This window comes from Benincasa hispida, chromosome 5, assembly GCF_009727055.1.
Source record: "Benincasa hispida cultivar B227 chromosome 5, ASM972705v1, whole genome shotgun sequence".
In the NCBI taxonomy this organism is placed as follows: Eukaryota; Viridiplantae; Streptophyta; class Magnoliopsida; order Cucurbitales; family Cucurbitaceae; genus Benincasa; species Benincasa hispida.
The window spans coordinates 7,753,174-7,779,121 of record NC_052353.1 but is presented as its reverse complement, the minus strand read 5'-3'; the positions used below and the strand labels follow the sequence as shown (position 1 = coordinate 7,779,121).

General features: G+C 34.5%; 1 protein-coding gene across 1 annotated transcript; it reads left to right on the top strand.

Moving 5' to 3' along the window:
* The first annotated feature begins 10,940 nt into the window (after positions 1 to 10,940).
* LOC120077839 (mitochondrial inner membrane protease subunit 2-like) lies at positions 10,941 to 17,150 on the top strand. The gene is given in 7 exon segments (XM_039031905.1): positions 10,941 to 11,226; positions 12,834 to 13,035; positions 13,176 to 13,409; positions 13,478 to 13,550; positions 15,049 to 15,214; positions 16,787 to 16,873; positions 16,875 to 17,150. Coding segments are annotated over 6 exon segments (699 nt in total). The 5' UTR covers positions 10,941 to 11,226; positions 12,834 to 12,947; the 3' UTR covers positions 16,926 to 17,150.
* The last annotated feature ends 8,798 nt before the right edge of the window (positions 17,151 to 25,948 follow it).

The window sequence follows — 25,948 nt, the reverse complement described above, 5'->3', positions numbered from 1 at the left end:
GAGCAGTATCCGTTTACTGACATAGTAGTAAAAAATTAAATGTTTCCCTTTTGCACAGTGCCACTTAGATCTTCTTTTGAATCCTTCGAGCAATCTTAGGACCTCTGCTTTTAGTAACACACATAGTCGCAAGATCATGCAATTTGTGACTTGTCGTAAAGTGGCTCCTTGGAGAAGGAGTTTGGCCGTAGTCATTACGTCTTTGTACAATTTACCCCGTCACTGGCTACTTCCGTTTTATAATCGATCTTTCTAGTTTCGATGCCTCATCTCTCAAGAAGTATGTGAGTCGACCTATATGCCATTGCTAGCGTGTGACTTTGATCCCCTTAGGCGCTTTGATTGAAACTTTGAGCTACGCCGCTGAGGAACACCGTAATAGCAGATCATTCGCCCAGAGAAGACTACGTAGACATGCTCATCGCGACCAGCCCTCCGGCACACAATTACTTTTGTCTGAAATCCCTGTGCACTAAGGAAAACCTCCTCGCAGTTTCAAGGAGGGCTAGCTCTGGTGAGCGAACAGATTGGACTAGAAGATGACACCGGTCTCTAGTACCAGACGCTTTTTCCAAGAAACTGAACTCCTCGAGGGCTTCTTGACAAGTTCCCTCATATGTAGGAGTGCGAAATGAATTGTAACATCCCGTATACTATAACTTATTTATTACTTTAGCTTAAATCCTAATTAATGTAAATTTCCTCGCGAACAGTCTTTGTTAGTGGAGTGGAACTTTTCTGTGAATATTTTGGGAGTCTAAAGCTGTTAAAGTGCATCGGGCAATTAGATATAGTGCCTTGGAATCTATTAGCACAAAAATTGTGTTCACATTGAGAAGATACGATTTCGACGTACCTAATGGGCAGTCTTTACATGTCACTCTATTCTTTAGTGGGAAAAAGTAAAGGAAGCTTGGATGAAATTAAATGGTAATAAGGAAGGGGTAATCAAAGAGCGAAGCTATATCTTTATTTCTTTTGTATAGTCTGTGCAATGAAAGTTAATTTCTCTTAATACTATTTTATAAACAGAGAATCCCTTCTCTTCTTTTCTTTCTTCTACTTACTTTTATACGCAGTCCGCCCCAACTAACTCCGTTCTTTCATATACAACCCTAAGTGCACATCAGACGCCTTTCCAGCGTAATACTGCAAGCGCCATGTCTCACGGCCGTCCAACCTCCTACGCTGCGCACCTTTCGTTCCCTCAATAACGGTGCTCGTCTAACGAAACTGCACTACGCGACACACTGACTTGCGCTGATCTCTTCTTCTCAGGTATTGCCGTGTAGTGTGCGTTCTTACCCTATCGCGACTCCTTGCCGCATCCAGTGCGTCTTTACGCAACGACGCTCATTAACACCCGACATCCTCGCGCTACGCTATACTACTCGCGTCAATCGGTACCTCCTCAGCCAAATGTGACTCCGTGCGGTGCACATGGATTCTAAAATAGTGCGTGCGAGTCCTCTCAGTCCGTGATACACTTAGGACGCGGTTCGCACGGGAGGCCTGTCGGAATTCATGCGATCGACTCCAAGATCCGATCGTGTGCACCTTTGACCTCGCTACTCGCCGTTCGTCCTCGGCATTGAGCCATACCTGGACTGCAGACCGTGAGGTTACAATATCTTTCTGCGGTTCAGAAATTTTAGGTTTTAGTGTTTCCTCGGAAATTTGGGCTTGATGTCAGTTTTAGTAGAATTAAATCTACTTGAGCTTGTATATTTAACCTCTACTGTATGGCAACTTTCACCTTAAGCGAGATTTTCAGGGGATATATCTCTAAAGGGATGAGCCTTGCTTATCTCGAGGCAAGGAGACTGATCTTTTCGGTCAGGTTTTGTTAAGTTCTGTGTGGTGTTGAGTAGAATTTGGGCTGTTTGCTGTTGCTTGGAGGTTCAAGTGGCTTACAGATGGGTACGTATATTTAACATTAGTGTTTAACGTAATTTGGGTGATTCTTAAAAATCAAATGTCAGCAAATTGGCTTGTTTAGGCGCCTCAAATGTGACGTTTATAAATCGCTAAAAGACAACATTCCTAATTTAAGACTGGCTGAAGTCGAATCTTGCAAAGATTTCGAATCTATCGTAGGTATATTTTTTTGGATTGACCGTCTGATATAAATTGTATGTTGGGTCTGATCCCTAAGACTAAAAATTCTCAGTATAATATGATACTGCACTTGTGGGATCTTAATTTCAGGATATTTTTTTTGTTGAGAGAGAGTTAGTTGGATTATAATTCTAGAATTACTTGATCTATGATGGGTGTAAGTAATCTTAATCTATGGAATAATGCCCATGGCGCCAGGCATTAGATGTCCATGCTAGCCATGAATAAATAGAATGGTTATCTATGGCAACGCATGATTAAGATCTGACTAGCACTTGATAGTGTATAATTCATCATGGACTCAAGGTTTGTCTCTCGCCGTAACAGATATGAATCTGAAAATATTTATTTGTATTGCACCATAACACTTAATTGCTAGTATGAGTTGATATGTGGATCCATATGGTTGTATTTGATCTGATGATGTTGAAAGTATATGTGTCTGTTTGTAGAGAACCATGTGCTTGGGATTATATGTAGTCACAGGTTCAATATAGTGATATTATGATTGTTGAGAATGTTGCAATGTGTCCTTTACTGATGTTAGTTAGATGCCATTAGATTTTATGTCTATCTTCGTGGGATTCACCAGTTTGTGTTTCCTTCGGGATTCACCAGTTTGTGTTTCCTTCGGGATTCACCAGTTTGTGTCTCCTTCGGGATTCACCAGAGGTAGTGGGCATACTTAACTACAGTAGGATAAAACTCAGTCTCTTTTTTGTTTCATTTGTATATGTGTCCCATGAGAACTAGAGCAGTTTATATGTTTCACCAGAGGTAGGTATCTAGAGGACATAGATGCCTAGCCTAACCCTAGTGGTGGGGTTATTTACTGAGAGTTTTATACTCATTCTTTCTCATGTTGTTGTTTCAGGTAAGAGTAGGGACGCGCCGATGAATGACAAGCGAAATCTGTGATCGAGCTACTGGGACCAGTTTTTATGCTTCTGCTCATAAGACTTAGATTTCCTTCATGTTTTTGCTAAATTTTCAATTTTGATGTTTGCAACTTATTATTGAGAATTGTTTTTCATACTTATTTATTAACCTTATGATTTATGGGTACCCTATTATTGTTTTTAATATTTGCATTTAATAAAGGACTTTTGAACTCCCCTTATCTATTTAGCATTTATTTCACCATAAAAGAGTGTCGTTTTAAGTTCCATGCATGCTGTATTTTAGTAACGACCTAACTTAAGTCCTAGGGGGTCGAGTCGTTACAAAACACATCTCCTACAATTGATTCTTCGTAACTTCCATCACTAGTCTCTCCTTCTTCAGTTATTTCTTCCTTATCCTCCTTATTTTCACTTCCCTTTCCTTCAGTTACTACTTGACCATTATGGATGATCACTGTCCTTTTGTTTGGACAATCTCTATTGACATGCCCTAACCCTTGACATTTCCAACACTTAATATCTCTACTTCTCTCTTTAGGCTCTTCTAATTTAGCCTTCCCTTTCATAGAAGACTCACCTTTTTCTTTAGAATTTTCTTTCATAAACTTATCTCTACTTCTAAAATCACTTCTATTTTTATTTTTCCCTTATGAGTTGAAAGAAGAAGAAGGTTTAGAAAAAGTGTACCTCGTTCTTTTGGTACTCAATTGTTTTTCCACTTTGATGACAAGATGCAACATCTCCTCTATGTCAAAGTATAGTTGCAAATCAACCTTATCATCAATCTCCTTGTTGAGGCCATTCAAAAATCGTGCCATGAGAGTCTTCATGTCCTCATTAAGATCAAGTCAATCTATCAAAGTGTCCATCTTTTTGTAGTAGTCTTCCACATACTTGTTACCTTGCCTCAATGCTTGAAGCCTTTGCACCATATCCCTTTGGAAATGATTTGGAACAAAGTGCTTCCTCATGGACACCATGAATCAATTGGTGCCTCAAGATTTCTCTTTCTTCTTGACATTAACTTGTCCCACAAAGTTTGAGCGTAATCCTTAAATTTGGCAACACAACCTAACCTTCTGCTCGTCACTAAAATTATGGCAAGCAAACATATTCTCCACCTCTTTTTCACATTTAATGTACTCCTCTAGATTAGTTTTGCCAAATAACTTTGGAATTTTAAATTTTATTCCCCACATATTACGATCAACTGGAGCTACTTCTCGTTGAGCTTGCCTTTAGAAGTTTTGATATCCTCTCCCTCGACCTCTTCCTCTAACTACTCCGTGATCAACACGTCTTTCTTCTCCTCTTGGCATCCCAAGTAATGTAACTTGGTCATTGTCTAACCCATCACCCTCATATTGGTCATCATTATGGTGAATTATTGCAGGTTGTGGTGGAGGAGGTGGCATTTTTTCCCTTCCCAATACTCAATCTCCAACATATCCAAACGATCTGTCAATGCTTCCGTAGTACGGATCATTCGCGCCATAACTCCTTATTGTGCCTCTCTCAAACATACTTCGTTAACTTCAACATCATCTTGATTGTCCATCCTACAAAAGAAAAACAAAGTAAAAGAAAAATAGACCTCACTAGCACTCCCTCACGTGATTACTCTCTAGAAGATGAAAAGTCATTTGTGTTTGCACTAAATAAATATAGAATTACTCCTAAGACTAGAAATATCTCAATTTCAACAAGTCTTATAATATTCTTATGAGAATCATGCAAGAACAATGTCAATCTAGCTAGAAGGTGGAAAGTCACAAAAATCTCAAATTTAGAAATACAAGTGTGATGTAATGGAATGAACTTTTAAGAAGCAAATATAGGAGGTTAAAAGAAAATGAAGATTGAGAATTTTGGTAAAGGATAACAAAAACATCAAAATGAACAAAAGATGTGAGTTTGATGGAAATGATAAAAGAATGTAGATATGACATCACAATGCTTCAAAACTTGCTTGAGATTTTTTTTAAACACATAAAACAAGTGACATAAAATATGAAAAGTCACAAGAAGATGATAAGTCACTTTTCTTTTCTTTTTCTTTTCTTTTTTTGCTATTTTTTCCACTTCTTTTTTTTCTTTTTTTCTTTTCTTTTCTTTTTTTCTTTTTTTTTCTTTCTTTCTTTTCTTTTCTTTTCTTTTCTTTTCTTTTTTTTTTTTTGTGCAGCAAGAACAAATAATGTATGAAGCAAGATAAATGAAAAGATGAAGAGTCACAAAAAATATAGAAATAGATGAAACTAAAGAAAGAAAGATGACATGGAAAAGAAAACAAGTAAGGATATAATCTATTTAGAGCCAAAGCTCTGATACCAAGTGATAAAGGAAACTACCTCAATCATGTATGAAAACTCTCCTTATTCTAGGTGAACCCCCCACAATGATAATAAAACTAACCCTAATTAAGCAAAAATGGTAACAACCCCAAGAAAGCTAAACAAATTTGGCTTGGAAAGATTTGATCAAAAATCAAGAAGAAAGGATAACTTGTTCCTAACTTCAAGATTTTGAACTTTCCACAATCTAGTTGATCAAACTAGATTGAAAGTCCTAAACATGCATTCTAAACACAATAATACAAAGAAAGCATAAGCTTGAGAGGTTAATCTCTAAGAAGATTTCATTCAAATTCAAAGTGTTCTTCAAATGACCAAAGTACATGGGTATTTGTACTACTTGAAAAGACAACTTGAAAGGACACAACTTTTCACCTAATTAACTAGGTTTAACAAAAACTCTTCAACTATATACATGAACCTTAATAAATATAACTACATTGAAATAAATTAATACATCAAGCATTAAGTATGTGAATGAATCTGAATTTCTAGATTCATTATGATTTTTTGGTGTCCAAGTGACTCTTGGAGCTCCAAGGGTTGTAACTTTTCATGATGAACTGGAAATTTAGCTTCGAAGCAAGCATTTAATTCCTCCTCAAGCCTTTTAGTTCTAGCTCTTGTCATTGGTCCTTGAGGCATAATGATTGCCTCATGATTGGATTTCTTTGGAAAGTTCTCCCATGGATTTTCAGCATGAGCTTCAATGAGCTAGTTTAAGCTTGATGAGCTTCATTTTCCTCTTCATTTAAGCTAGTTTGAGCTTCTTGAACTTCTCGGTTGGTCGGCTCCTTATCACCAGAGGTGGTGCTCTCCTTTGGGATTTCACCAGAGGTTCGTGTTTCCTTCGGGATTCACCAGAGATTTGCAGGTACATCTAGTCTATGGAGAAGTGGGTTCAACTAATCACTAGTTAGTCATTCCATGAAAAGTAGAGGTTTGTGCATGTCCCACTAGAGAGTAGCTAGCATCTAGAGGTCATAGATGCTTAGTCTGACCTCGGTAGTGGGGTTACTTATTGAGTATGTTATACTCATTCTTTCTTATGTTTATTTTTTTCAAGTAAGGGTAAGAACACACTGACAAATAACAAGCGGAATTCATGATCGAGCCATTGAGACCAGTCATATGCTTCCACTCATGTTTTCAGGATTTTATGTTTTAAAATTTCTAGTATTGGTGTTTGAACTTAAAGTTTTGGTAGTTGTGTTTTTAAACTTTTTAAGAGAATTTATTGATTTATTTTATGATTTAAGGGTACCCTGTTAAAGGAATTTTAGTTATTTATTTTTAATAAAGTCAATTATTTTATGCTATTTATTTGGTTTTACTAACTCATAAAAAGATGTCATTTTGAATTGCATGCATGCATATCTATAGTAATGGCCTAGTTTAAGTCCTAGGGAGCCAGGTCGTTACAAGTTTTTTTGTACTCTACATAATCTACTTTTATGATTAATATTTTTGTTTTGAAATTTTTGTACTCGATACCTATCATTGTATTGAATAAAATATGGATTGCAATTTTTTTCTTTTCATGTTTAAAGTTTTTCTTTCTTTCTTTCTTTTTTGTTGGGGAATGAACAATAATTAACTCATTATATTTCTTGCAGGAATATAATTAAATAAAATGGAAAACAAAGAGAAATTAAAATTTTTTATTCCTAATTTTCCTCCACGAATTCTATCATCACTTTCTTTTTTTTCTTCTTATTCCTATTGTTGTTCTCTATTTTTACTCTGTCATGATTTTTTTAATTGAATCTCTCCAGTCATCTTAGAAAGTTGATAGAATGCCACCACATTTCTTCAATCAATTTCACTTTCAATTCCTCCAAATTTGGAGGACCATCAAAGAACAAATCTCCATCTTCACTAATTCTTGCCAAAAAAATGTTTGAGGAAAAAATCTTCGATTTATAGTTTTTTTTTTGTTATGTGTTAAAAACTTTCAACTACATATATATTTTTTCAAATATTATTAACACTCATTTGATATGTGAATTCAATCAAATAAATATATAGTTTTACAAATTTCTACATATAAATATTGCACTTAATGTAGACAAAATACTATTATTTATATAACCAACAACTCTACAACATACTTTAATGGTCATCATCTTATAATAGTCGAAAGTAGTTGTCGAAGTTGATTATCAAAGATGAATTTTGTTGGAGCTTGTAGTTGGAGGTAGTTGTCAGAGCTTAAAGTTGGTCACACGAAGGTGGTATCGGAGATGGTTGCCAGAGTTTTTCGTCAGAGGTGATTTTTAGAGCTAGAAGATGGTCGTCGAAGTTGATCATCGAAGATGGTTTTTGTTGGAGTTTGTAGTTTAAGCTTGAAGTTGGTCGCATGAAGGTGGTATTGGAGCTTGTTGCTAAAGTTTTTCGTCGAAGGTGGTTGTCGAAGCCTGAAGTTGATTGTTGGAGTTGCTCACTTGAAGGTGGTCTTCAAAGTTAATCATCAAAGGTGATTTTAATCAGAGTTTGTAGTTGGAGGTGGTTTCTAGAGTTGGCCATCTAAGTTTGTTTGTCGGAGCCCAAAATTGGTCGTTGGAGTTTGCCGTGCGAAAGTGGTCGTCGAAGTTGGGTCACCAGAATTATTATCAGACGTGGTTATCGAAGCCTAGAATTGATCGTCATAGTTGTCATCAGAGGTGGTTTCGCAACCCAGAGTTGGTTCCCCGAGTGTGGCAATGATATCGTTGACAGTGGTCGATGGGTGGAGCCATTAAAAACATTAGAAGAAGGAAGAGTTGGGGTGAGTTGGTAAAATATACCAACTCAATTCCACCAATATTTAAAGTTGGTGGACCAAACATATACCAACTTAACTCAACTCATGTTAGTGAGTCAAACACTCCCCAAAGAGTCTATAGTATATAGACAAGGTTAGGTGTCTTATCCTTGTAACATTATGGATACGACCCACTTTGTAAGTATTAAAAATGATATGATCCAAATCGTTCATGTGGTGACATGTGATTGAAGGTATTCTATAAAATGATATTGTATAAGATCGAACCGTGAAATACTTAATCTCTCTTTGTAACACCGTTGACTAAAAAGATTAATATTTCAAAGGATAACCATGTAACTCAATCTTAATCCTGAATGAGTTATGGACTTCTGTCTTTAAGGGTTGTCCTTTGATTTTTGTAGGCGAGAGTGGCCCGAGTCGATGACTTAATAAACCTACCATTTTCGGGACATGTCCAAGTAGGGAGCTAGAAACATAGTTACACAAAAAGAAATTCACTCATTTTCACCTTTAGGGTAAGTAGATGAGTAGTTCCTTTAAGTACTGATTCCAGATCTTTAACAAAAGGTATTCGCCCTCTCATTGGCTCGAGAGGCACTTGGTTTATGGTAGGACGATAAATAAGTTGTTCATTAGAGGGGTTAATGATACTTAAGAAATAAGAAGTAATTATAGAGGCAAAACGCTAATTTGATCCAACTGTAATTACAAATAACTCGTGAAGGATCGACTTACTAGTAAGGGTTAAATCCAAGGACACGAAATATTCTACAGTGTGAAGAGTGTAGTTGTGGATCTTTAGTGGAATGACCCACAGTTAATGAATGTTGATTAACGTAATTAAAGAGTTTAATTAGTTAATCTCAAATCATTGGAGTTTCTAATATACGTCCATTAGGTCCCCTACTAGCTCACAACGGGTAAATAAGAACCATTTATTTTGAAAGAGCTTAAATTATTCAAATTAATTAAGACAATTTACATTAATTGTATATGATACAATTAATATAATGTATATAGATACACTATAATATTAAGTCAATTTTGAATAGGATTCAAAATTAAATTTTATAATAAAAAGAAGATGTATTGTATTTGGATAAGATTATAATAATTATTAATATGAATTGGATTCATATTGAAATAATATGAATTAGATTCATATTAAAACTATAGATTAAAATTTAATATGAATGAAATTCATATTAAAATTATAGGTTGTGAGATAGATGTGCATTTGAATATGATTTAAATGTACATTTAATTAAATATGNTTTAAATGTATATTTAGTTAAATATGAGATATTTAATTTAAAATTAATTAATTATTTATTTATTTCAATTAAATGAATTTTATTTCATTTTAATCTAAATTAAATAATAGGAAATGGGAGTTATGTTTTAATCCCACTTCGCGTTTTAAATAAAGGTAGGAAAGGGAAGTCTTTTTCTTCGAGAATTGGTTTTTGTAGAAAAAAAACCTCCTCTCATCTCCCTCTCCTATCTCTCTCAAGTTTTTTTAGAGAAAGAGTTCTTTGTAGAAAAATTCTCTTCCATAATAAGATTCCCTCTCTCTTTCAAAAGCCCGTTCCCACAAACCAGTCCTTACTAAGAGACTAGTAGGGAAGACTTTTTTGGTAGCATCTTCATACTATTTGTGGGGGATCAATTGCTGAAGACTTGGAGAAGATTTGAAGAACTATTCTTCAAAGACGAGTTCTTCTTCTCTACAATTTATTTTGACGCTTAACAAAATTGAAAGTAAAGCGATCATTTGTTTGTAGCGATGATGCGTTGCTAAATGCTTTAGTTTTAGGGTGTTGATGAACTTCTTTATGGATTTAAGTTAATGCACCATATTTTCTATGGATGATATGTTCTTGATTGTTTTCTAATATTATTATGTTTTACACATCGATTGGTTATAGATGAATGTTAGGTTGATTGTTCAATTAGAAAGATTGCATGTTTAACCAGACCTATAATATTGGATCATTAGTTAATCTATCATGTGAATAATTATGTAGCTAATGAAAGTTGATTATGACTGACCCTAATGCCATGCTTCTTAATTTGGTTTCAAGAAATTAGTAATCAATTAAATTTTCATGAGAAAAGATTTGGATGATAATAATCTAAATAGGGCGCCGCCCTCCTTCTTAGAACCCATTGAGGGGGGCCTCGGCTCGGGAAGGGGAGAGTGGCTGAGCGGTTAAAAGCGACAGACTGTACATGAATTAATGTAGTAATTAAGGAAATCAACATACTTGAACGTCTTTATCTCTTGAATTTCATCTTTTTTTTTTACATTTTGTTTTATTTGCTTTCAAAATTAAAATCATCATCGCATATTTTACTATAACTTGACTTGTGTACTTGCTGTAACACCGAGTTTCGACACATTACTTACCCAAAATCACACATGGATGCTTGTTCCACTTGACCCAGCCTATAAAGTGGTGGATTGTTGTGACGTCCTAAATTTTCAGGTAATTTTAATTTAATTATCTTGAATTATCTTGAATTTATTTTGAATTCTAAGGTTTGAATTTATTATTATTATTTTTTTTGAAAAGTTAATTTGGGGTTTGAGATAAAAGATTTGAGAATTTGGAATTTGAAAAAAAAAAAAAAAGATTATTTGTAGGTTTTTTTAAAATATAAAAAACATTTAAAAATATTCAAAAACTACAAACACTTTTATTTATTTTTAAGATTTTCTATTTATAAAAATTTTCTTTATTTGTATATATTTATTTAAAATCCAAATGGGGTTTGGATTGAAGGATATATATATATAATAGGGAAAAGAGGAGTATCTAAGCCATCGAAGCCATCACGTAGCCCTAGGCTTCTTCTTCTCCCTCTTCTGAACCCCTATTCACGATCAACCCCCTTCTTAACCTATCTTCTGCCACTTCATGCATGCCAGAGCTCGCCTCACCATAGATCGAAGCGCCGCCATTGCGCACAGGCCAGAGCATCCTCCAGCCGCCGTCTCGTGAGTTCGCCTGCACGTCACGCTTATCATCACCGCCGACTCACCCATCCGTTCACCGGTCGCCGAACACCGTCGTTCGTACTGCCGGTAAGCTTTTTTTTTCTCTATCTAGCACATCGGTTTCTTTCTCACAATTTGGGTCTCTCCTAAATATAGGTCTGATATATGCTTGAAAGCATTCTGGAGTAGTAGATTGTAGCATATTTCTGAGAATTGAAGTTTGGAGAAGGGAATCTGCAAATAGATGGTTCTGGACTTTTTTTTTGGGAGCTCTTTGAGAAGTTACTGAAATTATCTTAATTGTCTTGTAGTTTGTTTGTGTAGATGCCTTACTTTCTAGATGTTCCTTCCTTCTACAGATCATATAGGTATGAGCACTGGTCTCTAAATGTACAATAATGTTCAATCCTTACATTCCTAAATAAAACTAAATTTGGAAACTAAATCTTGTAAGGTGCTTTCGAGTTCAATAATTTGTTGGGGTGAGAATTGTGTTAGGTTCCTCTTCCCTGCACACAGAAAATAATCCAACAAGAATTTCCCAGCAACAGGAAAATGGATACCCTGATTATATACATATTCACTCCACGGAAAGATGACAGATTCAATGATTATAATGGAAAGCGAAAGTAACATTCAAAGAAGAAAGCAAGATAAAACCAGGCAACTCAGCACATTCGAAAGAGCTGAGCATAAGCCTCAAACTCCACTTTATTCTTCTCCCCTCCTTCAGACCCCAAAACCCCTACTTAAACCCTTCAGCAGCGTAGTCCCCTCCTTCCCCAACTATTTACCATGTACCACTAACGCCTTGTCGCTCCCTGAATTTTCACTCTTACCCTTCCTTTTGTAAGTGTTAACAATCGAGGCCTCACAAATTCTAATTTCTAATCTTTTGGTCGAGGTTATAATCTCTTATTCAATTGAGTTAGGTTCAAGTTGATGGAATTTAGAAGTTCCTTTTTATAGTAGTTTTGAAACAACAAACTCTTGGTCTTCCATTGGCTGTTTTGTGCATTTGACTTAAAGCCAGAGGTGCTAACCTTGGCCTAAGACTTATCTTCATGCTCAATTTTCTTCCAGATTTGCTCTTGGTGTATAAATCCATTCCTTGGTTGTCCAATACAATTTGACTTCGTATTGAATCAGATGAAATTTCAATTTGAGTTCTGAGAGGCAGAGTTTAATGATGGGAAGACATTTTTTGGTTTTTCCAATCCAAGTAGATGACATAGAACTTTGATTTTTTAATGGCATTCTGCCTGAAAATTTTTGTTACATCTATTACATTCTCATTATCATCTCCCTCTCTTTTAGTTGTACAACATATATGAATACCGAAGTTAGTCATCGAGGTTTACATTTGAGTGGCTTTTAGATACTTGTAATTCAACTGATCAGTTAGATGCATGTTGATAAAAAAATCCTAGCTGATTGGATCGAAGAACCCTTATAGATATGCAGACTGTAAGGGGTAAGAGGGATGAGGGCATTTACGTAATCTGGTATGGCAATGACATCAGCAGAGGGTCAATTGACATTAGTTTTAAAAAAGGGTCATTTGACATTTTGGGCTCAAAAAATGGGTCATCCGTACAAATTTCCCCTTTTCTTGCGGTTTTATTTGCAAGAGAGATTCAATTTCCTTTCTTTTCCTTATCTTGGGCTCGTTCACGCCTTTGTTACTGTGTCAGGGTTTGGGTCTGAGTTAGTGGAGTGGTGATCTCCAGTGGATTTGGCCAATAATCTCTCCTCTTGAATTATGCCGTATCTCTTTCCTATTGTCAAAACAGTCTTCAATTGTTCCAATGCCGTTAAGGAAGAATTCCTTAGTCATATTTTGGCTGCTCGCCAGAAGCTTGTGGTTCCTGTCTGTTGTGTACTATCAATTTCTAGGTAAAATCGTTTGGTCAAATTTCTTCCAATTAGAGTTTGATCTGTATGCTCTTTGTCGTAATTCTGTTCTGGAAGTTCAAAAATCCTAAATGATAAATGAATATTTTATATTTGCCAACTTCGAGTTTATTTCATTATAGATTTATCCATGTTGCAGTTCCTGACCACCCACTTCGCACTTGATATGCATCCATTTGGTGTTTTGGTGATGGCAAACCGAAATTTAGTGTGGAACGCTGCGAAGAAATGTTTCACATTTGGAATTATTGGGGTTACTGTTTCGGATCGTTATGCGAGTGTTGTCCCTATCCGAGGTGTTTCAATGTCTCCCACTTTTAATCCTAGAGCTACTTCTCTGGCAGGAACAGTGTCTGGTAATTTTCTAAACGCGACATGTTTGTTGTAGTGAGATGATACCATCAATGCTTGGGTTCGGTTTCAGGTGACTACGTGCTAGTTGAGAAATTTTGCCTTGAGAAGTATAAATTTTCTCCCGGTGACGTGATTGTTTATCGGTCAGTCTCCCTTCATCGCTGCTAATATAATTATCTGTGTTGTCTTGTTCTGGACGTTTATTTTGTGTATTGTGGTAATAGCTTGATTTGATTTCTCTTTTGTGGGATGATCCAGTGCATTGTATGTGGACAGTCTTGCTAGATTGCTCAATTTCCGAATCTTAAAAAGTGCAAGTTAGATTATTTAAGGTTTGGATTGGCTCTTCTTAATTGAGTTATGACCAGAAGTAGGCTGTTAGGCTATATGATTAATCATTGCTCACGTAATGGAGAAATCATGTTTGGACTCCAATTTATTAACTTCCCAAAGCTGTTCATTCTAAGAATAAATATAAGGAACTGAAAAGTAAGATAAGCTTAATTCCATGACGTGCAATTTGTATAGAATGAAATGGTTACACTTAGGCATCCACCTTCTCGTTATAGGGGTTGGATTTTATGGTGGGTTGACTTCTTTGTAGTCCTTTGAGCTATTTGGATCAAGAGGTAAAAGATTTTTCGAGATTGGGAGAGACCTTGGGAGGAGGTGTGGTCAGCCTATTTGGATATCGATTTTCAAGGATTTTTCCACATTGATGTTATTATTTTGAATTGAAGATCGTCTTTTTGCATGCACTTTTGTATTCTTTCATTTTGTCTCAATGAAAGCTTAGTTTCTCATCCAAATATTTTTATTTTTTGGGAAAGAAATGCATGTGAAATATATTTGCTCAAGTCACATTTTAAATCATCCGAATTAACGGGTAGCGTAGTGATCCATCTTGCTCTTTTAGTGTATTAGTATTGATGATATAATTTCAAGTGATCGAGAGCATGCTAAGAGAGTGTAAGATAGATAGAAAGCTCCTTCCTATCATGTTGTGCAGTGTGAATATATTTAGAAAAGGAAGGATTAAATGTTAAAAATAATTCAGAACCTACTAAGCAGAAGATATGTGTTGATCTCTTTGCCCTTGCATAAAGCTTTGCTTGAGTGTGGAGATGCAGGTCTAGCAAGATTCTGAGTTTAAATTTAGGCTGGAGTCTTATATGTGAGCTTTATCTAAAGTATATATGATGTTGTATCTCATGGAGGGTGGTTTAAAATTAGGAGTCGTTCTCTTATGTTTCCTTGGTTTCTTTTTGTACAATGAAAAGTTTAGTTTCTTATTTTTCTTTTTACAAAAAAATGATTTTAATTGATCCATCCCAAATCATTCATAAATTGCTTTATACTTTCCTGAATTTGAAGCAAGGTTGAGATAAAAAATATTTTCATTTCATATTGTCAAAAAATGTTTTCATTGCATATTGTCATGTAGGCCATTTGTTTAACTGGAGAAAGGCAGAACCTTGTCACTTTTGCATCCTCTTTTCTTATATGGAATGTGCGAAATGTTTTTGAATCCAACTTAGCGAACATACTGTGATGACACTTCCCAATTTGTCACAACTTTACTCTCAGAAACTTGCACAATTTGTATAAAATTTCCCTCCCGAAATTGTTGACCTATTGCAGCTCCCCTTGTAATTACAAGGAGAAACATGTGAAAAGAATTATTGCCCTACCAGGAGATTGGGTCGGAACTCGTCAAACATATGATGTTGTCAAGGTTCCAGAAGGACATTGTTGGGTTGAAGGCGATAATGCAGAATGCAGCATGGACTCGAGATCATTTGGCCCGGTAAGATACCATCTACTACAGTAAACAGTGTTTTTTTGGGGTGTGCTATTAGTTTTGAGATTCAACCAAAGTGTCTGTGAATGGGCAGCATCAATAAGACCTTTAATTATTCTTGCAACTATTTCTAGGGACTTGAAAAACACCGTTGATGAAAATTCCATCATGTTTTTTTAGAGTTTATTCTTTAGAATTTTATTGGATCCCTCTCCTGTTTTTCAGTCTTCAATGTTTTATGGAGGATTAAGATATCGAAGAAAGTTAAGTCCCTATTTTTTTGGAACGGTTTTTTGGTTGTGTGAACACGATAGATATGCTTTTGAGAAAGATGCCTTCGTTAATGGGTCCTTTTTGTCATATCATTTGTCGGAAAGTGGAGGAAAACTTGGATCACTTTGAGAGTGTCAGTTTGTGAGTTATGAATGGAATTGTTTCTCTTAGGAGTTTGATTTTTGTGTTAGCTCACTAGAGATGGTCGTTTGATGATCGGGTAGTTGTTCCATCCTTTCAAAGAGATGGTTTTTTTTTTTTTTTTTTTGGGTTTGCGGGGATGTGTGCTTTGTTGTGGGATCTTCCAGGAAAAGAACCATAGACTTGGTTCTTGGTGAGGTTTCATGTATCTCTTTGGGCTTCAGTTTCATAGACTTGCAATTATTCTCTAGGCAACATCTTACTTAGTTGGAAGCTCTTTCTCTAGGGGAGGTTTTTTTTCTTCCTTCCTTCCTTCCCGTGGCCTTGGTTTTTTTTTATGCCCTTATTTTCTTTCATTTTTTTCTCAATGAAAGTTTTATTATTATTATTATTATTATTATTTTATTTTATTTTTAAAAGAGTAGTATTTTAAGAAAATGAATGTAACAATTTACTTGTGCCGAAGACTAGGGGTGTTCATGGATTGGGTTGAAAGACTTTTTAGACCAAACCTAATTGTTCTGATTGTAAATTTCTTCAACCCAAATAATCCTTATTAAACAATGAACCCAACCCAACCAACCATGAAATATTTTGGTTGGGTTGGTTTCGGGTTAATCGAGTCATTTATTTAAAATTTTGTTATAAAACGAAGCAAAACGTAAATATGTAAAAATCTAATTTAATTATTTTTCATATATTAAATTAAGATTAAAAGCTCAATTTCAATTTATATAATAGAAATTCTTTCTAAAGTGCAAAGAAACTATTTTTGTTGAAGGATAAATTATTCAAAAAATATTGGAATTAAATAAAATTAAAATCAATATATGTATAAATAATTGTATAAGTAAAAAAAAATTGTAAAGTTAATAATAAATTCGAGTTTGTTTGGGTTATATTAGGTGAATCCATGAACCAATCTAACCCATGAACTTTTCATTATTTGAACTCAACCCAACTCAAATGAGTTGATAACCTGTACGAGTTGGGTTGGGTTGATCGGCTTTTTTGGATCATTGGGTTTTTTGAACCCCTCTACCGAAGACATTTCTTGAAATATTTTACTGCAAGTATTTGATGTGTGAGTGCAATCCCTCGATTATGTTTTTTACACAACATGCCTAGTCCAGGCTGACTAAAGTTAAAGCCTTTTGGTGGCAGATACCAATGGGTTTGATTCAAGGGAGGGTGTCACATATCGTATGGCCACCTCAAAGAATTGGTGTTGTTGAGAAAAAATATCCTCAGGGGAGAATCAAATCCTACTAATTCCTACTTAATACTAAACCTACATAGATGACCAGTTTTCCATTATTGACCCGACCCGGACTTTTGCTTAGGTACAAGATTTTGGAACTTACGGCCTTTCTTGTACTAATTTTTATCCATCACCTTCTTTAATGTTATTTTATAACATATTTACATACATTATTTACCATTCATGGGGTATTTTCAATGTATAATACCCATATTCTTGGATTATTGGAAGATTTCTTTCTAGCAATGCAATTCTTTATGTTTAAAATCTTCTATGGTAATTGGTAAGTATAGAAATAATATTATAGTTTTATGGTTTGCTACGTTCTTCTTGTAGGCTCATTTTCCCTCGTTGAACAATCCCATTTGAATAGACCAACTCTATATTTGAATAGAGGAGACCGTGCATGTTTGTATGGTATGATCCATCAACTGTAGGGCATTTAGTAAATTTTTTTGTTTTTGAAAATTGATTATAGGTATGAACTAATCTTAACTAATAAATTTGGTAATAAGTTAAATTATAAATTTAGTTCTCAAATTTTGGTATAATTAAAATCCATAGATTTAAGAGGCAAAATTTAAAGTTTAGGTTTCTTTCATGATAGATCGATTAATTTTAAAAATTATTGAATTTGTTAGGAAATTATTAAATAGGAAATTGAAAAGTTAGAAATATTAAATACTAAATCCAAAAGTTTAAGAACATGTGGGACCACTTTAGAGGCTAAATATATAAAAATTTCAAGAGTTAACTTGTTATATTTTTTAAGCGCGGCGTCCATTTAATTTATTTATTTTAACTAATAGTATCTACAGCCCAATAACCTATTATAAAATTTTGTAATATAGAAATAAAATAGATGCAAAGTTATTAATTTGGGGAGAAAACTTTTATTTTAGTATAATATAGGTGTGGAGATTCGAACTATAAATTTATTGTAATTTGAGCTATATACTCGTTTTGACATTTTAATTTTACTTTTAGAACAATGGAAATTTATATAAATTTTGATTGCTTTTGGAAATATACTTCTAGGGAAATTGAAGCATGGAAAAACGGGCAAATACACATGACATTTATATGACTATGAATTTTCAAATTTGAGTTTTACTCTTGTCTAGTTCGTAGCTCTGGTTATTGATGAAACTACAAATACATGGTCAGTGTATATAGGGTAATTACCAATGTCTTAGTTTTCCACTCTATTCACTTGAAAAACTAAAATAGGATAATTGCTAATGTCTTAGAGCCTATTTGGTACATAATTTGAAAATAGAAATTTAAAAAATAAGAGATTAGATGAAAATAGAGTTATATTTCATGTTTTCATATGTGTTTGGTAGTAGAATTCAGAAATTGAATTCTAATTTAAACAATTACAAACTAGTTGTAGTCACTAAATAGTAGTTGACAATAAACTTTGTTAATTTAATTATGAACATGGTTTTTATATTATAAAAAGGGTATAATTATTATTTTGTAATTTTATATAATTATAAGATAAATTAATTTTTTTTGTCCCAATGGTTTGGAAGAAATCAAAATTTAGATTTTATAGTTTATAATTAAAATTTACCACCTATGGTTTGGTAAAAGCTTCATAAGTAGTTCTTATGGTAGGGACTATTTAAGATAATTTAACAAATCATAAGGAACATGAAATTATTATCAAACCATAAAAACTAAATTCTAAATTTTAAAACTGCATAGACTAACTTTTAGTTTTATCAAAGCCATAGGGACCAAATTCAGAATTTAACCTAATTTATAGCATACTACGTAATACTTTAATTTTCAAAAGATTGAATTGAGTTTATAACATGACATACAATATTTCTAAATATTTTTTTATTTAATATAATTCTCCATTTAAATTTTAAAATTCAAATTCTGGTTTGAGTCACAAATCCGAAAACAGTTTCCAAAAATAAAATTTGGGTTGTTTGTCAAACACATATTCGCTGAACTTAGTAAATCTGAAAACAGAAGAAAAAAATCTGAATTAAAACCAAATAGGCCCTTAGTTTTCCACTCTATTCGTTTGAAAAACTAAAAATAACTATCTTTCTTAACATAACCGCTCTTTCTGATTTTCCTCAAACCACGAGGTTGATAGTATGAACATTATGTGAGTTATGCTCTTGTTGGCTATTCAAATTAGATTTTGATAACTAATTCAAGATAAAATAAATCAGTCTCTTCCTTATTTTCCTCCTAATTGATTCAAATTAGCTATCTTTGATTTAACAACTTTTTAAAAATATTCAGAATTAATCAATCTTTAATTTTTTATCACCATTTTGATTTTAATTTATAATATTTCTTCACATTTTACATTATTTCATTCCTCTTTTTTTATTATTTTAAATTTGGATTAAAAACTTCTATCCTGATTAGAATTTTACTTAACATTTTATTCATATTATCATCTAACAAACTATATATTTCATTTAAATTTTATCATTTTTTGTATTTTTAATCACCTTTTATTCATTATCATCTTATTATACTATTATACCTTTAATTTATCTTTTTTACAAACAAATAAGTATTCACTTCTGCAATCTTGCATTTTTGCTATGCTTCTACAACGAGTTAGCCTCATTTTGTAGGTTTTGAGGTTGATGAAGTTAAATACAGTTTAATTGTTGAAGCTTAAATGAACATAGAGTTATGAATACAGTGTAATTATAAATAAACGAACCCCTTCCTGGTTTTCTCTTCCGAATTGTATTTGAATTTATATTTTATTACCAAATTAGATTTTATCCAACTACTTATTGAATTAATCACAATCAACAAAAAAAAAAAAAAAATCTGATTTTTCTCTCCAATTTATATTTGAATTTATCTTTTATTATCAAATTTGATTTTATCCAACTAACTTTTGATTTGTTTAAATGTTTGTTACAAATTTAATTGTACTTAAATTTTTTTTTTTTATTATTTTATACATATTGTTATCAAATTAATTTTATTTTGTTTTTGCTTCATAGTTTCGATGTTTTAATTTTTTCATATTAAACACGTAAAAATGACTTGTTGTACTTGAAAAGAAACATATAAATGGGAATTAATCTTTTAATGTTTATTACATGTGCATGTATAAATATATATATGTATTTTTTGTTCCGTTTATTTATTTATTTATATTATTATTAAAAAAAAAAAAACCCTAAATCTCATCTTCTTCATTTAGTTGCCCCCTAAACTCATATATGTGATTGTTGGTTCAGTAATCATTTTTTGAATTCCATCATCTTGTCTAGCTTTTGATGACCACCCCAGGTCGCCGACCTGTTTCACTCGCACACATGTTTCCTACTTTTGTTTATACTTTAAACATCGTTTTCAACAATGAAGTTTTGGGATTGATACTGTTTAAAATTGGCTTTCAAGATCAAAATGATCATATGGAATGAAGATGATGAAACTCACTACAACTAGTTTGATGTTAAATGCAATCATATTTCCAATAGTCACATCGTTCTATAGTTGCAATTCCTTCAAATAATCACTTGTCAACAACAACTTCACTGGTACAATCAACTTTTCTCTTTCTCATATTGGAGGAACTCCATCATTGTAGACATCCATAAGTTTCTAATGATCCTCATGTAGAGATCGAATCCCATAGTGGAAGCGTTGTGAATGCTTTGCATCCCGCAAATCGATTTTTTTACATAAATAAAACAGTAAACCAAAACACAATATGCATATAATAAACATCTAAATAGCCTGCTATAGGGAAAAGTTAGAACTATTGTCATCTTTGTGGATTCCCAAATTCAATGAATGATTCTTTTGAAGTTCTAACGAACGACTCCTCCAACGATCTTGAACACGAACATTTTCTTAAACAATCTTGAACACAAACACGTGTAATGCCCCAGGCCCATGATTTGAAACTTGATGACCCCGACATTCCCTTACGTCCTCTGAAACCTAGCTACGTCTGTTGGGATTGGTGTCCTAATTCTCCCGGAGTCTTGTTGTTTTGTAAAGATACACATTGTTTAATGAATAAAATAAGTGTTATTTAATTTTGACATTTACTCATATCCAATAAACAAAGCTCCTTGGTTATCTTATGTGAAATTAAGCATGTATATGTGATAACCTAAATAGGTCCGTAGTATAAGGATTAAGGTGGGATACCTGATCCTGGTGACATTATGGATACGACCCGCTTTGTAGAGGTTTGCAAGTTTTGCAAACTACTATAGATAGTTGATCTTGACCATTCATGTGGAGACGTGCGAGCGAGGGTGTCCTATACAAAGAGTTTGTATAAGACCTGAACCACGAGATGACTAAACTCTGTATATAACACCGTTGATACTAGAGACTTACATCTCACCTAAACGACCATAGGTGACACGACCTTAATCCTGAGTGTTTTAGGAACTCCTGCCTTTGAGGGTGGTCCTTTGATTAGTATGGGTGAGAGTGACCAAATTGCCAACTCAACATGCCTACCTTTTTGGGGACTTGTCTGATCTGGGAGCTGAGAACTCAATCCACAAGATGGAATTCACTCTTTTGCCGAAGCAGGGATAAGTAAAGAGATTGCAACCTTAAGGGTTGATTCTGGGGCTTGAACATAGTGGCCACAACTTCTCTTTGAAAGAGAAGACTCAGTCATACTATGGACTATGACTTATGTTCATTAGAGGGATCAATGGTACGTAAGGAGACAGATGTAACTATAAGGGCATAACGGTTATTTGCCCAGTTGTAATTACGAGTGATCTGTAGAGGGTTGTCACACTGCTGATTGGTTAAGATGGACACATAATATATCTGTGGTAAAGAGAGTTCAGCTGTCGGTTTTTAGTGGAATGTCTGGAAGTTAACGGATGGTGGATCCCGTGACTAAAGAGTTTAGTCAGTTATTCACGTACTGTTGGAGCTTCGAGCTGTAGGTCCATGAGGTCCCCTTGGTAGCTCAATGAATTCAGTTGAGGATCAGTTCTTAGTGTTGATTTGAAATGTTTAAATTAACAAGAGGTATTTTGATTATATATGATATAATAGGTATGATGTATGAGATACATCTAGTGGAGGATTGATGTAAATGAGATTTACATTAAGTACCATGGAATAGAAAAAGAACTATGGTTTATATGTTTTATGAGATGAAATATTTAAACTATAGGTTATAAATATAGTATGATAAGTTGGTTATCATTTATATTTATAATAATATTAATTATTGGATAATTAATTCTTTTTTTTTAAATAACCAAAGTAGTGGGTGGTTATTGGATCATTATAACCGTAAGTTTAAAAGAAAAATGGTTTTTCCTATTTTCAAAAGAAGTTTTACAAACGTTAAAAAGTTTTTTGAGTTTTCTCTCTCACACAAAAGAAACTCACGAAGTTGTCAAGCAAATTCGGATTTACTAAACGACGGTTGGGCGAGCTAAATGATCGTGCAGTGACGAGCTAAACGATCGTGCAGTATTTACTAAACGATCGCATAATTTTGCTAGACGATCGCTGGCCCAAGGTAAACGATTGTGTAATGTCTGTAGGCGACAGACCGAGCTAAATGATCGCATAACTTTTGCTAGACGATCGCTTAGCTTTATATAAACGATTGGGCGTCGACCTATACGATAGGTCTCCGCCATCTCCCACTTGCCCAGTCGTGTACGCGATCGGTGTTTCCTCCTTTGTCTGCCTCATACCAAGTCCGAAAAGAGCCCACCCTCTGGATTCTCACACCGAGAATACCAAGGTCGCCTTGTTGGTGGTGTCAGACTTAACTCGACACCATCGAGGTTTTCTGGAGGCCATTCATGGTGCTGTGGAGGCCATTCGTGTTGCTGAGGAGTTTGTGACCAAGGAGATCCTTGAGGACGAGCATGAAGTGTTCGTGCGGTGTTGCGGTCGTGTAGATTGAGTGTTCAAGATTGCTGTTGTTCGAGCAGCCATGCAAAACGAAGTGTGGAGACGCTTCTGCCTATGTTCGTACAGTTTGCCTCATTGTTCATTTGTTGTTCATGCCGTAATTTCTTCTTTTGAATTGTATAACCGTTTGTTTGAAGTCGACTGTAAATATATGTTCATTCATGATTGTAATTTGGAATAATCTTGCTTCTGCTGCTCATGGAAATCTCGCTTCCGATTTCCTTCAATAGCTATCTGAAGTCTACTAAGCTCTTCTCACAAAAGACGGTAGCGAACATCATCATCATTCCTTATGCATTGTGGAGGGGCTTCAAATTCAAGCTTATATTTAACTTTCAGTATAAAATCAAACTCTGAAGAACTAACATTTGTAATCTTGTAAATGCAAGATTTAAGTTCTTCATACTTCAATGTATGAGGCACAATGATTCCTGTCAACTGTCCCCCAATATACAAACTTTCATTCTCATCCCAACACCTCCATATCGAATAAGTAGACAATTTTCCGTCATCCTACAAAGCAAGAGAACATTTTTCATTAAGTTGTACAAGCAATTGAAGTGTACTCTCGCTCTCTCTCTTAATCTCGCTCTCTCTCAAAATCTCGCTCTCTCTCAAAATCTTGCTCTCTCTTAATCTCTCTCTCTCGTAATCTCGCTCTCTCTCTTACTCTTGCTCTTTCTCTTACTCTTCCTCTTTCTTACTCTCTCCCAATAAAAGATTTCGTAATGCTACATTTCTAGAAATAACATAACAAAAATAATTAAACAGACTCAAAATAATGAACACCTTTCTAAAAAAGTTGTTCCGTTCTGAAAAAGTCTCGTCTTAAAAATTTCCGTTTGAAAAATCTCTGTTCAACAAAACACCGTAAAAAACCAGAGAAGTAATCACCTTGGAAATGGAGTTTAGAGTTTAAAGAAATCACCATTGTATTGTGTTTAGGTATTATTGATTTGATTTGAGGTTTCCGTCATGAAAATTGTCAAATCATTTGTACACTGGCGAGCAATCACATCAAACCAGAGAATTTCAAGCGAGAGCGAGAGCGAGAGCGTTTAATCAGACGAGAGCGAGATTTACCTTGTGAGGCTGGTTTAAGGGTAATTTATGTAATTTGGTATGACGATAATGTCAGTAGAGGGTCAATTGACATTATTTTTTAAAAATGGATCATTTGACATTTTGGACCCAAAAATTGGGTCCTCCATACAAATTTCCCAAAACTTTACAAGCACCTTCAAACTGTACATTTAATAATGTTCTAAGCTAAACACCACTCCATTGTGGACTAACTAAACGTACATCAATCAAATTCCAGCCAACCACAATCAAAAGAACACAAAATGCGAATTGTCCAACACCAGACCAAAGCCAATACCACACCATATTCAGACTACTTGAAACATGTTCTCTAGCAAACCATGAAATTTTGGAGCACTAGTTTTTCCAGAAACAAGCAGCAGAACTGGGAGTGCATCTCCTGCTTACAAGAGACAAGTTAGCTGAAGTCTTCTAATGCTCAATTTTCACTTCAGCCCTGCCAGTCCTTTGGGGCTTGTGAATCTTCCAGCTTCTTGTTGAGGATGACTTTGGAGTATGCACCATGATGAAACCGAATCGGCGCACCGATCAATTGATGAGATAAGGTAACTTATATCAAGGTATCAAACCGTCCACAAAAAGCCACGAACTTCAATTAGGAAGTAGTGCAAATTTTCCTGAAATCTCTGGGAATTTATACGATCAAGAACAGAAGAAAGTTGGTTTGCACTGGTTGACTTGAATGTTGGGTTATCCTGCCCCTCTATTAACTCTGTAGCTAATTTCTGTCAGAAGAAAATTACCATGAAGCTACACAGAAATTGTTGGTTTAACAAATAATTAATGTCTCTAATTTCGAATATGACATTCAACATCAATATTTGCATAGTTCAGCCAAAAGGAAAAGGCAACAATATTTATACCACATTTTTCATAGCTAAAAGAAAAATCAAGACTTGTGAAATGTCATTATCGTTACAAGATATTTCAAAGTTCACAAACAGGCATAGGACAACTATATTAATGCAAATACCTGATATAGTCCCCACCAAGTCAGGGCTGGGATAGCACAACATAAAATAAACTATCAGTCTGAGTTAATTCATTATAATTAACCTACTGTACTCGGCAAAAAGAAACTCACGGAGAGCCAAGTTCTCTGATCTTCCAAATTACAACTCTGATATCAATTGAAGGAAATCAAATCCGAGATTTCCATGAGCAACGGAAATAAGATTATTCCAAATTACAATCATGAATGAATATTACAAATTACAGTCGAATACAAAACATGCGGTTATTCAAGTAATATAGAAATTACAGCATGAACAACAAATGAACAAGGAGGAACTCTACAAACATTTGTCGCCTCGTCTCCACGCTCCTTGCTCACGAACGCTCGAACAACAGCAACCTCGAATGCTCGATCTACATGACCGCAACACAGCACGAACACTTCGTGCTCGAACTTAACAATCGCTTCGGTCATGAACTCCTCAGCAACACGAGCGGTCTCCACAGAACCTCGACGGTGTCGAGTTGAGTATGACACTACCAACAAGGCTACCTTGGTATTCTCAGTGTGAGAATCTAGATGGTGGGCTCTGTTCGGACTTGGAATGAGGCAGATGAAGGAGGAAACACTGATTGTGTACACGACTGGGCAAGTGGAAGATGGCGGAGACCTATCGCATAGGTCGATGCCCAATCATTTAGCTAAAGCTAAGCGATCGTTTAGCTCAGTGTTTGTCGCCTACAAACATTACACGATTGTTTACTTTGGGCAAGCTATTGCTTAGTAAATGCTGTACGATCGTTTAGCTCACCCAAACTGTCGTTTAGTAAATCTATATTTACTTGACAACTACCGTGAGTTTTCTTTTGCGAGAGAAATCTCAAAAAAACTTTTTTGTGAAAAATTACTAAAATTAGGAAAACCATTTTCCTTTTAACTCACTGTTATCATGAAAATCCAATAATCACCCACTCAATTGGTTATTAAAGAAAAAGATTTAATTATCCAATGATTAATATTATTATAAATGTAAAAGATAACCAACTTATTATACTATATTTATAACCTATAGTTTTAATATTTCATC